This window comes from Rattus norvegicus, chromosome 17, assembly GCF_021556685.1.
Source record: "Rattus norvegicus strain SHRSP/BbbUtx chromosome 17, alternate assembly SHRSP_T2T, whole genome shotgun sequence".
Lineage (NCBI taxonomy): Eukaryota > Metazoa > Chordata > Mammalia > Rodentia > Muridae > Rattus > Rattus norvegicus.
The window spans coordinates 26,225,782-26,245,135 of record NC_141550.1 but is presented as its reverse complement, the minus strand read 5'-3'; the positions used below and the strand labels follow the sequence as shown (position 1 = coordinate 26,245,135).

Here is a 19,354-nt window from a genome sequence, read left to right as displayed (position 1 = left end):
AGCCTCCTCTTACGTCAGTAACTTGGATGTGACACTTGAGTAGCCATTACCCAGTGTGATATGACATTTTGCTTCTCCTTGTCATGGTATTTCTTGGAAGCACCGCACAGCATGGGTGTTCTGTATTTACCACCAAAACCAGTCAGGATTGAGGCTTTAAAAAATAAATAATAAAATAATAAAAATAAATAAATAAAAACTAGAAAGGACGGCCTGCTTTGGTTTATTCCCCTGGGAGGCAGTCTGTTGAATTAAATTAATAGCCTGCATTCCCCTCGGGGGCCCGATGGTGAAGTCAGCCAGCGGGGTAGACTGCATTTGGGAACTGTGGCCAGTTTGATTCCTCGGACCTCAGACTGCAAAGGCTTCACTTGCACTGTTGATTACTTTTTAAAATTATAATTTCACTTGATTGATTCAACACTCACCCTGCCCACCCAATATATAGACCCAGTTATTTTTAATTAAGAAAACATGTTGTCCATGATTTGGGCTTTTTGCAAGGTCATCCAATTACTGTTTTCCAAGTCTCTTTCAACATTTTCTTTCAGTCTGATGAGTTAAAATTAATTACGGATATTAAAGTGGCCTAATTCGTAATGAGGTCCAAGGGCCCCTGCTGTCTCTTGGTCTCCTCACTCCACCTCCTGAACCAGTCCTAGTTTCTTTGTTCCTTCAGTAGCCAGGGCAAAGGAATCCGTGCCAAATCCCTCTGGCCTCACATATTTAAAACCCCCAAGAAGGCATTGAGATGAAGAGGCTTCTCGTCTTCTCAAAACCTCCAGTGAGATCAGAGGCCACTCGCGTGCAGCCCCTCGAAGCTCTGCTTTGTGCTCTTGGCTTTCTTCTGTAATGGAAGTGGGTAAGCAGAGGGACAGATGTCCACCCACGAAAGCATTCTAAGGCTAGAAACGCAGTTCAGTTTGCAGAGTACCCACCTAGCATGGACAAAGTCCTGGTTTTGATGGCATAAACGAGCTATGGTGGCACATGCCCATAATCATAATCCTAGTACTTGGGAGGTAGAGACGGGAGGATCAGAAGTTCAGGGTCATCCCTGTTTACATAGAGAGTTAGAGGCCAGGACTCGAGGATACACTTTAAAACTTTGTCTCAAAGTAAATAACCTAAAACCCCCCAAAACCAACTAATTTGCAAACCACAGGAAAACTAAGAAAGAAAAGCAGGGAGATTTTTTTTTTTTCAGAAATACGGCCTGTGCTTAGAGAGTAGACATGCCTCTCTCTAGGTTTCCCTTCCAGGCTCCTGAAGTGACCAGGGACTCCAGGGTCTTTGCGAGCTTGGTCATCCTCAGAAAAGGTGCCAACAGGAGTGTGAGTCCAGCCTTCCTAAGTCTTTTGGGAGATTGGAGGAAGAGATCGCCATTCTTTGGTTGTCCATTTCTTTCATAGTATACTCCCTGGGCATTGATACTTCTTCCCGAAGGGGCCCAGCCTAGGAGAAGCCCACCATCTTGCACCTGAGTAAAGACGTTAGCATCATTCATCAAATCACCTGTCATCAGAATGAAACAGGACAAGGATCTATTTTAGGAACTGGGCTGTAGATTCCTGAGACAGCCAGACCCACCTATCACAAGCAAGTAGCCAAGAGCTCACCCACTGCCTCCTGGTCCCCGAGGCCCACCCCACCCTGCTCTGACATCTGATCTGACTTCAGACTGGACTCTGCAGGCACATGCAGCAGATAGTGGGTTTGGGGGGCCAGTCTCCCTTCATGGTGTCTACAGATCCTTGCTTCTCTCCTGCTCTCCTCCCCACGGGAGTGGTGGACGTTGGCTGAGTCGCACTTCTCCCACAGGCTTGTACAGCCTCGGGACACGTCTTTATTGTTTTTACACCTGTTGGACAGTGCTGGGCTGGGCTGCTCTGTGGAGCCCTGGGAGGGCTTCTCATGAATCTGGTGATTGTTTTCCAGACCCCGTTCTTGCCAGTCTAGTGTATTCTGAGCCCCCTACCCCAGGCCCTCCAGCTATAGTCCTCGGCCTCTGCTAGCTGCTGTTCTCCTCTTTGATAATGTTTCTCTTGGCCTTTGCTGTTTTGTCTTGTGGGGGCCTGCGATACCGCTTGGCCAATCAATCCATTGTGAGGTCCAGGAATGGGTGGCCTTGACAGATGATTTCCTTTGGCAATTCTAGGTTCTGCTCCGGTTACTTTTTTGGGATCCCGAATGACACATCTGGGGAGGAGAGGGCCATTCCTGCCATTTCAAGTCAGCTCGAGAGTCTGATGCTGGGCCTGTGAACTGGCCTTTGTTTTATCAGACAACCAGTGATGTTATTACTATCGCTTATTTAATTTTTTTAAATTATTTTGCAAGGAAGAGGGGTTTGTTTGTTTGTTTTTGTTTGTTTTGTTTTGTTTTGTTTTTGGTGGTGCTCTGCTTTGAAACCAGGACTTTGTGCAAGTTAGGTAACTGCTTTACCCCTGAACTATAGCAGCTGATGTGTAATTGTGGTTGTCTCTTGAACCTGCTGTTTCTGCCTATGAAATAGCACAATGCCCTCAGGACTCTGAGCATCCCTGGGGATGAATCTGTAATCGTTCTATTGCTGCCTGGGAATAAATTCTTCTTCCAACTCTTTCCCACCCACCTGAACATACATCTCTTAAGACCTCTTGGGGAGGCGTGGGTTCCCAATAGTTCCATGGGCTGTTAATATCATTTTTTCACCCCAGATTTTGGAATACTTGCATTTACTTTTCCTAAGTTGAACTTCTTTGATACAGAGAACCCCAAACTCAGGGTTACCAACCACGGGGAGGGTCTGGGAGTCAGGGAACCCCTCAGTCTAGGAGGTGACAGAAAGGAAGCTCTGTGACACTCATGGAGTCTCAGTGTTTATGGGAAACCTTGTCTGTCTATAAGGTATGTAGCTAAAAGGAGGTGAAAGTCATGTAATATCTCCAGCCCCTCACGTTTCCCACTAGGATCCATTTGTACGCTTTGAGCACAAGAGAAGTAACCAGAACACGTACGTGTCTTAGAAAACATGTCTTTAGTTCATTGTAACGTTCGATCTCATGCTGTAGTGTTCAGGGACCTTCAGTCACCGATCGAGGGTTGCAACTCGCAGTGTTCCTGGTACTTCATCTCTGGCTGTCATGGATATGAAGTTGAGGTGGCAAAGTTGAGGGGGTCAACCTACCATGAACGTCGTGGTTTATTAGATGTTTCAGAAGAAGGCCGTGGCCTGGGTCTGAAAATGGCAGTTTTTTATTTCTCAAAGGAGATAGGGAGTTGACTTTGTCATTTTGAGCTTCAGTTAAAGTTCTAGAACCTCAGCGTGGCTTCTAGACACCTTGGCTTCGAAAGAGCCTTGTTCAGAGTGTGTTAAATGGAACCAGTTCTTAATCTTTTATACATATACAGGACTAGATGTGGGCTAGTGACTCGAAAGCTGGAATCAAAATCTACCTGTATCATGCTTGGCTTTTCCTATGAGTAGTGGTCTGGGATGCAACAGATAAGCAAGTTCCCTTCGGACTCCTCCCCAGGTCTTCCCTTGTGGGTTGGTCCAGACCAAGCATCCCCAATCCTAAAATTCCAAAAGGCAAACACTTGGTCTGAAACCATCTGACCATCCTGTCAGCACTAAAAAAACCTTTCGAATTTGGGGTTCTCTGTATCAAAGAAGTTCAACTTAGGAAAAGTAAATGCAAGTATTCCAAAATCTGGGGTGAAAAAAAAAACCTTCAAAATCGGAAACACTTTCAGTCTGGCCCCAAACATTTTGATTCTGAACCTTAATAGAGCAGAGCAAGTGGGTATAAAATGCCAGGTAACTCAGGGTTACCAACCACGGGGAGGGTCTGGGAGTCAGGGAACCCCTCAGTCTAGGAGGTGACAGAAAGGAAGCTCTGTGACACTCATGGAGTCTCAGTGTTTATGGGAAACCTTGTCTGTCTATAAGGTATGTAGCTAAAAGGAGGTGAAAGTCATGTATTATGTGGTGAGTATGAAACCTCAAAATCCTAGAACTACCTGTGGCCTTTCTATGGCCTCTAATACTGATATACTGATATAGTACTCATATAAACAAAATGTAGAAGAAAGTCAAGCCCTTCTGAGGCCTGGTAAGAGGCTCCTGAAACCAGAACTCTGAACCCCAGAGGGTTGCCTGCACTTGGTCTAATGTGGCAACAGAAAGAGCTGGCACCTCCTGCATCTACCTCATGTTGTTCTTCAGGCAGGGTGAGTGGGAGCAGGAGACTTGTTTCTTCTTTTGATAAGATAGGGCTTAGAAGGCCAGAGATAAGGCAAGGGCAGCTAGACCTCTGAAAACTGAGGTGCTACCTTAGCTGCTACTGCTTTGCTTTTGCCCTTGACATTTGAAGAGAAGGGGGAATAAGTGGAGGTATGCCTTCTGCCAAAGAGGAGGAAGAGGACATGAATGAGAGAGAGAGACAGACAGAGACAGAGACAGGCAGACACAGACACACACACAGACAGAGAGACAGAGAGACAGAGAGAGACAGAGAGACAGAGACAGAGACAGGCAGGCAGACACAGAGAGAGAGACAGAGACAGACAGACAGACAGAGAGAGAGACAGAGAGACAGAGAGACAGAGACAGAGACAGAGACAGGCAGACACAGAGAGAGAGAGACAGAGAGACAGAGAGAGACAGACAGAGACAGAGACAGGCAGACACAGACACAGACAGACAGAGACAGACAGACAGAGACAGACAGAGAGAGAGGGGGGGGAGGCAGAGACAGACAGACAGAGACAGAGACAGGCAGACACAGAGAGAGAGACAGAGAGAGAGAGACAGAGAGACAGAGAGAGAGAGACAGAGACAAACAGACACTTGGGTCATCAGGTTTGGCATCAAGTACCTTTACCTGCCAGGCCTTCTCACCACCCCTGCCCTCCTGTCTTGAAGCAGAGAACCATTTTGGGATGGTTGAGAGCCAGATTTTGCTTGCTGCATTAAGCTTATAGCAGCCAGATATATTCTTAAAGGTGTGTTTTGACACTGGTACTAGGTGTTCATGGCTGCGTGTCCCAAAGACGCCTGGGCATCTTTGGCTCTATTTGGAGCTGTGGTGTTCCTGCCTCTCATCCTCCAAGGCAGCTCTCCATGGCTCTCCTGTGCTCAGAACTACCTGGGCAGCATTGGTTCCTCCTGATGGTTCTGAGCTGGGGCCTGGAAGCCGTCACACCCTCTCAGTGGCAGTGCTGGTGATCCCCCAGGTTTGTGTACAGGACACCCAGAAGTCTGACACTGTGTCCATGGGCCCTGTTGCTGGCCTGGGGGCTATAGCGGTTCCCTGTTTTCATGGTTTTGTTTTTGCCTCTGACTCTATACTTTCTCCTTTCTCTGCCCTACTTGGACAAAACTATGGTTTGTTTTTTTGTTTTTTGTTTTTCTTTTCTCCCATTTAAATGCATATGTTCTTATTAAATTTTAGCTGCATACTTTTTTTAAAAAATCTGGCCTTTTTCAAACTCCTCTTGTAAACAGATATCAAGGGTGGCTGGGGTAAAGGATAGGGTTTTTGGGGGTTTTTTTCTCAGCCATCTGTCAATCTGTAAAAACAAAACACAAAAAATTGGGTCAGCATCATCCCACATGGAACCTAGGGCACCCACCCCTGAGCTACAGAAACGAGTATTCCAAAGGTCTTTGACCTCCACAAATATTTATATGCTCCTTGCCAGCCCTCACCATGGAACTATAAGGAAACACAAGCTCGGCCAGCAAATATCTGTAGGAAAGGAAACAGAAGGATTGAATTCCTGCTTTTCCTCTCTCTGGCCCCAGTCCTTAATAACAAAAACGTCAACGTCTGACTGTAAAAGAAATAGCTTCTCTTTCCAGAAAGTTCTCTGTGCGAGCACTGAGGGAGTCAGAACCAGAGAACGCTCACAGCCAGCTGGGGTGTTGGGAAGTTGGAGATGAAGTCCTGGGACCATCCCATCCATGGTGTAACAGAGAGAAAAAATGAAATATAGAGGTGGGGAAGTTGCCCTGTCCGTGTTCTGACAATAGTTTTCAAATACTGACCAGGTGACCTTTAGTTCAGTTCTACCATAAACCCACTCATTAGCGCAAGGTCCTCAGCAGGATTGCCCTGCCCTATTTCGGAGACTGTCCCCGAGGTGAGGTCTCCAGGCCACCCATGCTTGGGTCTGTCTTTCCTACAAGTTGAGGAGATTCTGTGCCCACTCTTTCATGTTTACTAGTTTTCCACAGAAGGCTCTGTATTTATGATTGGCAGTGTGTTAAAAACTTAAGAATATTCTGCAAAATCAGTGACCTAGAACCAGGTGGGTCAGGGGTTAGTGTCGTGGAACCTCTGTGCCCTCTCTGGGTGCATCGTTCTCTCAACAACATCAGAAGGCACACACTTCTGGAGATGTCATGGAGCCTCGTGGTCCTGGGTTTGTATTTGATAGCTCAGTCCATTTGGTGTTGCTCTAACAAAACATGTGCAGCTAGGCACTTGCAAGGAAAAGCTCATTTTAGCTTATGGTTTGGAAGTTGAAAAGTAGTATCACAACTACGTGTGATAAAGAGGGTAGACAGGTGGCCTTGCTTTATAGGACTCTATATATGCCTTTCTAATGACTAGATCAGTTACCGTGATAGATTTCTATAAAGCAAGGCTACCTGTCTGCCATCTTTTATATGTATTTTCTGTCCTTGGATCCAATATGAAGCTGTCTTCTATTCTATTGACACTTCCTGAGGTCACTAGTCCAGGGTAGCTTTGAACTCATGGCAAGTGCTCCTGCCTTAAATTTCCCAGGTTCCTAAATACTGGGATTATAGATGTGTGCCCTATCATGCTTGACTGATCCATTCTTTATTATTTCACACTGCTGCTATATGCTTCACCTATAAAAGAAAATTATTTAGAAATTTCTGTATTTTATATGGCCAGTGATTCTAAGATTGAGCTAAAAGATTTTGAAGGAAGTTCGGAGAAAGGACAAGCAAAAAGTAGGTTGGTTAGGGGCATTCCAGGTGAGACCCTAGGTAGGGGATCATATAGTTGACAAGGACAGCTGCAAGAGTACAGGGACACTGTAGCCTTGGAATGTTCAAGAGTCTCAGTCCATGTACCCAGGTGACAGGAGAGGAAAGAGAATTCAGAGGCCCAAAGGAAAGTGAGAAGGGCCTATAGCTGGGTATAAAATTTTAGATTTGTGGACTTGTTCTTTTGACATTTAATATTTGAACGAATATTTTTTTGTTAATTTTGTCATCAACCTACTTAATCTTCCTTAAATTTCTGTTACTTCTGAGAATTTTTTATTTAATATACTCTAATTTCACCAGATTTTATCATCATAGGAATTTATTCTGATTAAGGCTCATCATACCTTTTTATTTAAAGGTGTTTAAATGTAAAATGTTAATCCTTTTCGAATTCTAGGAAATTCTCAGAGCCTTTAGGTCTCCAAATATCACTTTCCCCTCTCATATCTGTCTGGAATTCCCAATAGAATTATGTTGGGTCTTTTATTCTATCTTCTATGTCTCTTTATAGGTAGTCATAGTTTCTGATCATTTATATTTGAAGAGGTTTCTTTAAGTGAATGGAACGACTCTACCTCTCTCTTAGGTTATATCTCGTGCTTAGGTCTTTCATTCTATTTCCAATGCTTACTGGCTTTTATAAAGTTCTACTTGTTTCTCTCTCTCTCTCTCTCTCTCTCTCTCTCTCTCTCTCTCCCTCCCTCCCTCCCTCTCTCTCTCTCCCTCTCTCCCTCCCTCCCTCTCTCCCTCCCTCCCTCTCTCCCTCCCTCTGGCATCTACCTATCTTTCCCTATCTGCCTGCTCTTTTGTCATCATGTTCTTGCTTTAGTATTCCCTGCCTTACCATTATTTACTTTTCTTTTATAGTCTTCTCTAGAAGTTACTTTGACCTACAACCCATTAAGTTGTGTTCCCTCTCCTCTCCTCTCCTCTTCCCTTCCCTCCCTCCCCCCAACCTCTCTCATTGAAGGCTTGTTTCCAGCAGGAAGGTCTTGTCTGTGTGCAACGGTGGTTCAGAGTGAGAATCCTCTATGCCCTGCTCTGAAGTTCCCTCCATGGGAGTTTCCTTCTCATATAGACTTAAAATCGGGGAGGAAGTTCTGCAAGGTCAGGTAGGCAAGCAGGGATGGTGATGGTGAATACATTTAGAGCCAGCCAGTACTTGACCCAGATCTCTCTTGCCAGGTCACTAGCCTTCATTGATATGGCTTCTTTACAAAATTATGAGTTCTGTACACTTTCTTCTGATTTGGGGTTGGGAATTCCAAGAGATAAAGTGTGATTGTCTAGGTCAAAGACATCCATGAGTTAATTGATTGGTTTGTGTAGTTGATTGATAAAGGCAGAGGTAGTGTGCATGTTATTTAGATTCTGCTTCTCTTCTCAACCATATTAGAGGAAGAATCTTTCTCCAAAAACTGTCTCCTTGTCTTCACATGTTTAAAACCATGGCTCTGAGCCCACTAGTCAAAACCCTTTGAACACTCCCTTCATGTCTCTAATAAAAGTCCACATCATTGTCGGCATTCCCAGTCATTCATTTCTCCAATTGTATCTCCCAATTCTTTATGAGTCCTCCCATGCATTCCAACAGAACTGTCCCCACTCCCACTCTCCCTTCTACAAGCTTCAGGACTATTGACCCATGACTCTTGACCATGCCATTTATATTCTGAGTTGCATTTGAACTACTTGAGTACATGTCTCTCACAGCCCTGTTGAGTCTCCAATCTTGGAGGACACAACTATATGTGATTCATCTCTCCGCTCCCCATGTCACAGCAAAGGTGTTCTGATGGGCTGGAAGGAACCAACGTGTTCCCATGTCTCCTACAGAGATTGTTAAGCCAGGCCAGTGGCTCCTGAATTGCATAGGCAAGTTCAGCAGATGGTTTTGGGGAACTGCTAATTTTGGAATGATTGTTTGGGGGGCGCATGTAGAGGGGTCATCTCCAGCAGTGAGGCTGGGGGAGATCATGGCCTTACACTTTCCTCTATTTCTGGGTCCCCTGGTTGACCTCTGATCATAACACTTCTTCAGGGCATTCTTTTCGGGGGGGGGGTGTCAGAAACTATCTCCAGCCCCATGCCATGTCTGGGTAGTTCACATCTAAAATAGAGTGAATCCTGTCTAGCACAGCCACCTGCGAATGTGTGTCATCTTTCAAGTCCAGTGGAAATCTTCACACATCCCTCTGTAAACCCTATACAAAGCAGATAACACAACACACATCTGTTGCTTAAAGGTGTTCATTAAATCACAGGATGCCCAAAGTAGACACAAAGAGGAGAGTGTCCTAGAGCTCCATGACCCCTCTAACTCAGTGCCAACTTTCTTATCTCATTCTTTCAAGGTCTAAGGGGATTTGAACACTTTAACAGCATTTCTTTTGAAACATGATTAGGGGAAAAAATAATGATTAATTTCTTCAGTGGCTCCAAATTTAGGCAGATAACCGGGAACTCAATTGAACTATTGGGGGACCATGTGTGTCAACAGTGGCCTGGTTCACAGTTGTCCTGAGCCTCATCCACTGCCTGGCATGTATGAGATAAAAAAAAACTTTCATATCAGTTTTTTAAATAAAGGAGTTAACAAGTGTATCTTTTTATGTCCTTCAACAGACTACAACAGCAGTGAGTTAAAAACAGCTTGCAAGAAGCATGAGCTTTACGTGAGCTTCCAGGACCTGGGATGGCAGGTGAGTCTCAGGGTAAGGAGGGCGATAGGTACCTTGATCTTATCTCACCACTGGTGGCCATCATCAGCTTCCTGGGGCTGTCATAGCAATCTGAGGAGCCCTCAAATGTTCAACCTGCTGGAGTTAAGACAGGGAAACCTGGCCTGCTGATATACCCAGTGCACCCTGTGCCCTTTGTGGGCTCCCAAAGCTTTGTGACCCCTTAAACCCAAGGCCTACTTCTGCCTTACCTCGCTCTTTCAAAGTCCAAGGGGGTGAGTGTATTTATTTGTACATTTAAAGAACTTTTATTTTGAAACAGGATCACAAAAATATGTGATGACTTTTTCCAGTAGCTCTAAATTGGCTCTGCCCCTGTGTGGAAGAACTTGTTTGGCCCATATATCAAGTCCAGCTAGGTGTGAGGAGAAGCAGGAGGTAGTAGTTTGTATGTAAGTGGCATGACTTTGACAGGAGCATAATAGAATCCTGTAGAGGATCCTGTAGAGAATCTTTTGGGTCCAAGTCCACACAAGTGTTTTAATTGACTGTATTTCAGTTGTATGGTGACATTAGGGGCAGTATGTGTTCAGTAGATCTAGTGCTCTGACTTTTGAAGTTGAGTCTTTCTCTGGGCTACAGTCTTCTCTCATCGGCGGCATCAGAGGCTCCTGATCAGCCCCACAGTGCACTCTGCTAAGTTAGGATGCTCGGTGTGTTAGGTGTACAGTGGGCACTTTATTGGGGTGTAACCAAGGAGCATTTGTACCTCAAGCCATTCACCCTCTTAGTTAGGGTTTTACTGCTGTGAACAGACACCATGACTAAGGCAAGTCATATAAAGGACAACATTTAATTGGGGCTGGCTTACAGGTTCAGAGGTTCAGTTCAGTAATCCTCAAGGCAGGGGCATGGCAGTGTCCAGGCAGGCCTGGTGCAGCAGGAGCTGAGAGTTCTACATCTTCATCTGAAGGCTGCTAGCAGAGTACTGACTTCCAGGAACCTAGGATGAGGGTCTTAAAGCCCACACCAACAGTGACACACCCACTCCAACAAGGCTACACCTCCAAATAGTGCCCCTCCCCCGGCTGAGCATATACAAACCATCACACTCACTCAGTTCCACAGGTAACAGTTCATAGCAGCTAAGAGCCCATGCAAAGACCGGAAGCTCTAGGGTCTGACCAACAGGCTCAAGCTTCACTTGAATGTGAACTTGGGCATTTCCCTAAACTCCCTGCATTTCCCCATATTGTGCGCCATAAACAATACCTTCTCTTGGGGCCCCTGAGAGTGCAGATGGTACAGGGTGGCCTGGTGGATCCTTCATGTCTTCCTTTTGCTTCATCTCAAGGACTGGATCATCGCACCCAAAGGCTACGCTGCCAACTATTGTGACGGAGAGTGTTCCTTCCCTCTCAATGCACACATGAATGCCACCAACCACGCCATTGTACAGACCTTGGTGAGTGCTCTGACTTGGCTGGTGGGGCCAGGCCTAGATCCAGTGTCATTTCTCACAGTGTCCTCCCACGCTTCTCTTCTGGAACAGGTCCACCTTATGAATCCCGAGTACGTCCCCAAACCATGCTGCGCACCAACCAAACTGAATGCCATCTCGGTTCTTTACTTCGACGACAACTCCAATGTCATCTTGAAAAAATACAGGAACATGGTTGTGAGAGCTTGTGGATGTCATTGAGTGGAAGCCAGTTGCAGGGGCTGTGATTCTGCCTCGGATTCCTAACATCTGCCTTAAAACACGGGAAGCAGCACAGTGCAGCGGGACGATGACACTCAAAGCATCTCCTGCTGGTGCCTTAGCCCAAGGAGGATTTTACGAGGACCTTGTCGATGGCTTTCCCAGTTGAGCAGTTGCTGGTCTGTAGGAAGCTGTAATGCTTGTAGCACAGGCCTGGAAACTACAGAAACATAGTGTTCTCCTCCCCCAGTCCCACCCAGACTAGCCTTAGCTTTTAGATCTAGCTGTTTGTGGTGTAAGTAGGAGATAAACTTGAAGGAATATTAAATATCCCTGGTTGAAAGACAGACCTAGTGGTTCTACAGCACCCATCCCAGGGAGATTTTGCAGATAGCCGAATGGAGGAGAGGAGAACACTCTATTAGATTCCATTCCCAGCAAAGGGCAGCTCCCACAGAACCTGCAGCCTGGCCATCACAGGGCTTTGTGGAGGTGCCTTCTGTCTACTGTTAGTTACCTGTTTTATGTTGACTCTTGGTGGTGTGAAAATGTACTAATTTCGGTCAAAACAAACTATAGCATTCCCACGCCATACTCCTCCCTTACTCACAGAATTCCTTACTAGAACCAAAGTAGATGGACTGTACTTTGTGGTAGAGCCCTGAAGCATCTGCAGTAGCCTTCATTTAAACCACGGAACAGCAGAATGTGATTCTGCGTCTCTCGGGCAGACTGGCTGGACATGTACGTTACCATCAGGAACACTGGCCCCAACACATCAGCTCTCTCTCTCCTAACTCTGCTTTTTCCCTTTTCCCTACATTAGCATTCCACGGTTCAGGGCTAGAGTCTAAAGCAGAAGTCCACAAACAGAAGGGCCCTGACTCTAAGAATGGGTTTGTTGAGGTGAGCATGCTGTTTGTAAACCAAAACCACCATTTCCTCTTGTAGAAAGTAAGACTCAGACTGAATCTTAGAATATTTTTTAAATGTCTTTTTCACAATCATGTACTGGGAAACCAATTTCATACTAAACTGATTAAATAATGCATTTACAATCTGTAACTGTTTGTACTTACAGCTTTTTTTGTAAATAGAAACTATAACTTATTGTCTTATTTTATATCCGTTTTGCTGTAACATTTAAGCAAAGACCAGACTTTTTTTCTTTAAAAAAAAAAGTTTATTTAGAAAGTATAAACCAATTGTACCACTTTTGAGTTTTCTTTTAATACAAGACTCATGATGCAAAGCTGACGCCACTGTGAGCTTGGCCAATAGAGCTGCTTTTCACGGACAGCTATGGCCCACACATGGTTAATAACAAACGTTCATAATGGTTGGCAGGCGCCTCTGCGCCTGATGCTTAGGAAGCAGACGTAGTCTTGTTTCGAGCCTCCTTGCCACACATTTTGTGCCAGGTGTTGACTTCACCCTGCTTATGGGGAGGTGGGTGAAGGGCTGGGCACAAACATACGGTTTGGAGGACAAGACAGACAGGGGCATGGCGCGGGCTGCATCTGCAGGGTTAAGAGCAGCAGTGTCTGATAACCAGGACGGCAGGAACGGAACCGGAAGGAGCTGTGTGACATCCAACCTTAGACGTCCTGCCGACTGCAGTCTTTGGTCTTGAGGTCAAATGAATCCCACTGCTCATACATTATTAGAAAGATGGTCAGCCTCCTTGATGGTGGAGATTATAGAGCAAGCCGCTAAGAGGACTACTTAGGAAGAGAATCAGAAGCTGTGTCTAGGAAGGCCAGTGTGGAGCTGCAGAGTCTCCTGGTCCTTAGACCTGGGAAAGCTTATCAGGTGAGGACCCACCTTGTGATCATCCCACACCCTCACTTTCTGCAGAAGACCTCTCCACTCCACCCTACGCAAAGCAGACAAGAGGATCCTTTGAAAACACGAGTGTTTGGGGCACACATCAGAAGTACCATTTGTTATGGCTTACCTCTCTCAACTAGAGAAGTAATAACACCCAACAGCGGCTATGAAGGGATCTCCAGCACTGCGTGGACTTTTGCTTTACAATCTGCACACTATGGGCCGACATGTTACTAAGTCAGCAGTGCCACAGGCCTCCTCTCCAGAACTCAGGCAATTCGAAAAACTGCTGCTGTGTGACGCTTTCCTCACATCCCTCAGGAGCCAAGAGAGCTCAGCAATTTGGTTTTCCTTGACTGTGTTTTAGTTGCAAAGGGAGCCGATTTAGTTCTGTCAGAGAAGGTTACAGGATGGATAGTCACTGAAAATAATTTGGTTTGCCCAGGGACCGTGAGCTGTCATTAGAGAAACTTAAGGTCCGTAGTGTGTGGTGGCTCAAAGGGCACACAGCAAGCAACACAAGCTCAATACATTCAGCGTTCTGACTAACCACAGTGAAGATACGCATGTCCATGTGAGGTCACTCCTATGCACGGGGTGCATAAGGCCAGGGTGGATGACGGCTTCACCAGGGTTCTTAGAGTTCATCCTTTGCCTGGCGCAGAACAAAGCTGTGTAGAGAGTCGAGGTCTCTGCCTCCATTGTGCTCACCCACTTTCTCACCTCCCCGGAAAAGCAGCAATGTGGGGTAGCCTCGTACCTTTAAAGGAGGAAAAGAGTAGTTTAAATTGCATACAAAGAGATGGCTCAGTCAGAAAAGTGCCACAGGGAACAGTAAGTATTAGGGCTTGAATTTGGTCCTCCAGCACCCGTGTACAAAATGGGTCCTGGTGTGCCCATCTATAATTCCAGTGCGGGGGGGGGGGGGGTGTTGAGACTAGAGGATCCTCAGAGCTTACTGGCGAGCTGGCCCGGCCCATGAGTGAGTTCTAAGTTCAGTGAAAGATCCTAAGAAAGAGATCTGATGTCAGTGTTTTAAGAGTTCACGCAGCACCCCAAACCTAAAAAAAACACTGCTATAGGTAAGGTTGGGAAATTCTGAGGCTAATATCAGAGCTACCATATGACTGTGGTGTGCATGAGGCCCTGACTCCATGCCCAGCACCATACATACAGAAGGCGAATTATAAACGACACACATAGCCCAAAAGATCATATGAGGAGCTCAGAAAAAAACATGCCAGCTAAACAGACTGTCCTCTCCAGCCGTGGCCTTTTCCTAGGGTAGTGTGATTCACACATTCCTCCCGGCCCCATCCTTTAGGATGCCTGTTTATAACTGAAGGCTGAGCCCTTGGGTGGGTAGGACAAGAGTGCTGGCCAGCCAGCAGACAGCACCCACTCTCAACACGTCGCTCGACTCTTAGGACTATACCCGCTAGAACCCAGAGCTGCGGTCCGCAAGGCCAGCCTCCTCTGTTGCAGGCAGACGGTCTTTACTTCTCAAACGGAGTAACTCAAGGACAAGCCATTCTCTAGGGAGGCCTGGACATAGTAAGTGAGCTCGTTCCACGATGCTGAGTGGCAGTCCCCTAGGGCGCTGATCCAAATCTTGGGCTCCCCCTCTCTAGGCACGCTTCCCCTCAGGCACCCACCGAGTACTTGCTGCAAACACCACGCTCAGCGGTGCAGTCCACTTCTGCGATGGTGACGTCTGCCAAGCCAGGGAATTCCTTCTTAGAGAGCTCTTCCCAGGTAGGAGCCAGATTCTTGCAGTGGCCACACCTAGAAGAGAATAGGGGCAGCTGTACTGAGAGCTGGTCAAGGTCAGCCTGTGTTTCGCCTGCATGGCAGTCACCATACCCTCAGAATCCGTTATATAACCACCAAATTCTCCCACTGGGTATTTATGGGCCCTTCCTTCCTCTCCTAAGGAGGAATTGAAAGTCTTGCCACCCTTGGTAGCCTGACAGAAGTGAGCAGGTTTGCAAAGAAGTTCGATCTTGATCCCATTTCTACAGTGTGGTGAGTGGAGCTGACACAGAATCACTGTGAACAGCAGGGTGAGCTGGAAACATGTGCACGGGAGGACACACGGCGATGAGGATGGCTTCGTCTGCACGTGCTACGCTCAAACCTTCCCTCACTGCTGTCTGCTTTCTCTCTGCCCTTCCCACTACAGGAGGGCTTCTCTCTTAACTCACCAAGCTGTACAGCTTTGGGGGTTTCTAAGTAAAGTTTAGTAGCATTACATGGCACCATTTCTTTTTTTGTTTCTTCTCTTTGTAGTCCAGGCTGTCCACGAACTCAGTCCTCCTGCCTTAGCCTTCCGGTGCTAGGAGTTCAGGCCTGAGTCACCATACCAAGCTGCCATTCTAGTCAAGGGAAAAAGCTGCCCAAGTCATGGGTTACGTGCTCATCAGCAGCACTCCTGCGTGCATGGAGGAACAAGCAGATCGGGGTATCACAGTGACCGCTGTGTTTGGGTTGATCATCTGCTCTATGTGCTTGGTCAACTGGACTATTGTACTTACAAACTGTTGTCGTGGTTTTAGAGCTAAGGTTCAGGGCCATCAAAGGACATGCAGAGTTGCAGCCATTCATAAAAGTCTCGGAACCCATCCGTCCTCTGGGGCCAGGCTATCTAGGTCTCAGTTTCTGAGGTCCACTGAGATTCTAGTCCCCGAGGACTGCATGGCAGGAAGGTTCAGGTAACTAGGTCATGTGCTGAATGGCTTGACGAGAAAGCTGAGCCCATCACAGTTCGCTTCTGGTTTTGTTTGTGCCTAAGTAGACTGAGCTTTAAAAGTAAATTCATATCTTTCTCTATAAAATAGTCGTGGATGTGCTGAGAGACATGCTCACAGGGGGCACTGGCACAGTGTCTGAGGTGGCCACTTACCAGGGAGCATAGAACTTGACGAAGGTTATTCCTTGTGCAATAGTGTCCTCAAAGCTCTTCTCAGTGAGTGCCAGCACAGTGCCCTTCAGGGAGGAAGGTCAATTTAAACACACTGATCAAAGCAGAACAGGGTCGAAGATGGATCTGGCCAGAGCAGCCTACGAGTTGTATGCAGGGCAGCCAGATCTCTTGATGGACAGACATTAGCACAGGGACCAGGGTACCAAGTCCAAGAGCTGCTGAGGGGTGTGGGCAGCAGGATGCTGAGACCCTTAACAGACCTCCCAACTTCCCAGGCCCCTGTTCTTCCCATAACCAGCCCATGGGCTGTACTGTCTCCCAGGGCTCTGCAGTGTGGACCAGTCGTTCTGGGCTAGGCCTACAGCTCCCAGGCCTGTAGCCCAAGATGCCTCTGTGGGTCTCATGAGCTCACACACTGTGTTTCTCTCCTGCCCCGCCTATCTACAAGAATTTATCTCTTCTAGCCAACAGGGACCTGGCAGCACAGACGTGGGTGGGTTTTATTACACTCACGCCAATGGGCTTCTGCGTGCTCTGATCTACAAAAAGCGTGAGCGTATGGGCCTGACTCAGGCTACAGAGTTTCATGCAGGCATTTAAACAGCTCTATCTGGACAGCTCTTCATGGGATCCCGCCTGTATTTCTCTAAAAGCCGATGTTCAGCAGCCCCCTCAGAGGTGCTGGGGAGCAGCCACCACACAATCTGGATCTCTAATAGTAAGTTCGTGGACTTAAGTCCGACAAACACTACCGCCCTATGTCCAGATAGGCGGCTGTGCTCCCTGAGAGGCCAGAGATGGAAAACTTCGTTATAAATAACCATGAAAGCACTTGCAGTGTGTAATTACCCAGTTAGGGACAACACGCGTGCTCCCCTAACATTGTAGGTGATCACATTTCTTAAACCAAAACTTCGGGCTATCCATGACCTATGTAAGAATACACCCAAGGAATGGGGCCCTAAGCTTGAGGAGGCCTCTTGGGACTGGGGGTGGGGGTGGGGGGCATGATAGGGGCAGCTGACAGCACTGATTTATCCAATTTCCAAGTGCGGACTTTTCTTGAGTGATGGCTCCAATGAGTCACTGCCCTCATCCCAGGGACAAGGCAGCTCACTAACCCTGCTTGTGACACCCCCACCCTAGTGTCTCACTGTCAAGAGAAGAACTCAGTGGTGGGAGCTGAAACAACACTGTCCATTCGGTTATACGGTGGTGCCCATATGATGCTGGAGCCAGGACCTCTCTACTCCACAGTCCAGGGTTTGCTCACATGAAATGACTGGGCAGTTTGCATGGAATATACCCTCCCATAGACTCCAACCACCACCCGTCGCTCACTGGTCCTGAGTCCTGCACTGACTGCCCACTGTTTTGTCTCCATCCTCCCATACGCACAACTTGGAAACCAGCCCCAGGCAAGCAAACAGCCCACCCCCACTTCTGACCTGTGTTTCAGGATCTGCCATCCCTGGCCAGAGTCTCCTGGAATCTGAGGGACCTCAGAAACCTCCTCTTTACTTGCTCACTTGAGTGGGATCCTTAGGCTCCCCTCCTCCTGCCCCCACCATCTCACCCCCTTATTTTGGGGGTGTATACTCTCATACACATCTCCCTCTTACCTCAGCAGCTGCAAATCATCTTCCTGAAGCTGACCTGCTCTGACCTGCTAGGGCTCCACCCTCCAAACTTCTCCTATCCCTGGCTACTCTTGGGCACCCCTCTACTGGTTCCTTACGGTGCTTCCTGACTCACTGGCCCTGCTCTGCACCAGCTGATTCTCCTGATGGTATCTGACTCCCATGCGCCCCCATCTGGCAACTTTTGAGTTCTGGAAACCCTTGCTCAGTTCTCTTCTCTCCAGGCTGACTACCGTGCTGGCCACAGCCCCCTGACCCCAGCTCATCTATTTTCCACTGATTCCTCCAGAGACCTAGCAGCTTTCACAGGCTGGGGAACAGTTACCAGAGCTTTTTCTTTTTTCCTAGTAGCCCGTGATGGTATCTAGAATGCACCTGCAGCTTGCTAAATGCAGAACTAAAAGTCTAAAATCCAAGATCCCTTGGGGCTGGAGAATGGCTCGGTGGTTAAGAGTGCATGTTCTCTTAAGAAGGCTCACATTTGGTTCCCAGCACCCACAGTAGGCGGCTCACAAGTGCCTGTAACCCCAGGTCTAAGGGATCAGATGCCGCTGGTCTTGCAGGTCCCCCTTCCCCCGCCCCTATACAAAGAACCAAAAATAATAAAAATAAATCATAAAAACGAAAAAACGAAGCCACTTGAGTGAATAAGGTCAGAAGCTGTCTAAACAGATGACATATTCTGTGATCTGGCTACCCAATCCTCTGCATAGCCCTTCCTGCTGCACATCTCCCAGGAGCCTTTGCTACAGGGTCAAAGTGAAATGACAGCGACCAGCTCTGGAGGGAACAGAAATGGGGCCCAGGCAGCAGAGAAGACTTACAACAAGCTCTCATGTACATCTTTCCCAAGTACTGAGAGCAGACAGACTTGAGTCTTGCAACACCAAGCGCCTTCTCTCAGGGTCTTCTCCCCTCGACCTCAGGGATTTTCAAGGGACACCCCTACTGACCGTGGCCATGAGGAGCGTGTAGCAGTAGATCAGAAGCAATTTCACACTCAAGACCCCATTTGAGAAGAGTCTGTAGGTACTCAGGACCATCTCCCTCCAAACACCCACCTTGTCGCCCGGAGGCTCAGCAGCCAGCACCGGGGCCTCTGATGGCTCAACAGTCTCCGGAGCCGCCTCCGAACCCTGCAGCTGGGACTGCACATAGTCTCTCAGTGACTCCAAGTCCCTCTTTCCCTTGTACTGATCCACCTGTCCAAGACACACAGACGCCATCATCATTCTCGGTCACATGCTGTCCCACCCCATCATCTGCCCAGTTAGGCCCCTATCAGGAGTCTCAGCTCCAGCTATGTGTCTTTTGTGAGCAGGAGCTCTCACTCAGATGGGAAATCAGACTGACTTCACACACCACCCCAAGCTGTACACCATCAGAGTCTAAAGCAGGAGCTAGCCATTCATCCACCCATCTTCCTTGAGAATTCTGAGATACAATGCTGACCATGGGCAAGGCACTGAAGGAGGAGGGAGACAGAAGCCCACCAGGAGACCTTCTGAGGCCTAGAAGGTCTGTGTTCACACCAGAGCACAGGCGTCTGGTGTCTGCACAGGTGTC

General features: G+C 47.4%; 2 protein-coding genes across 7 annotated transcripts in view; one reads left to right on the top strand and one right to left on the bottom strand.

The window, feature by feature from the left end:
- The window catches only part of Bmp6 (bone morphogenetic protein 6), a 255,105-nt gene extending 242,645 nt beyond the window's left edge, over window positions 1-12,460 (top strand). For 3 of the 6 annotated variants that reach the window (XR_015640641.1, XR_015640640.1, XR_015640639.1), the window contains 4 exons: window positions 9,638-9,714; window positions 11,048-11,158; window positions 11,246-11,628; window positions 11,808-12,460. Coding sequence is in view for 3 of the 6 variants with exons in the window: in XM_087589870.1 (XP_087445996.1) it covers window positions 9,638-9,714; window positions 11,048-11,158; window positions 11,246-11,395 (338 nt within the window). In the remaining 3 variants the exon portion in view is untranslated. 6 annotated transcript variants of the gene reach the window in all.
- A 95-nt stretch (window positions 12,461-12,555) lies between these two features.
- The window catches only part of Txndc5 (thioredoxin domain containing 5), a 28,112-nt gene continuing 21,313 nt past the window's right edge, over window positions 12,556-19,354 (bottom strand). The window contains 4 exon segments of the mRNA NM_001271330.1: window positions 12,556-13,985; window positions 14,881-15,010; window positions 16,128-16,210; window positions 18,850-18,990. Of these exon segments, the coding sequence (NP_001258259.1) occupies window positions 13,863-13,985; window positions 14,881-15,010; window positions 16,128-16,210; window positions 18,850-18,990 (477 nt within the window). The 3' untranslated portion in view covers window positions 12,556-13,862.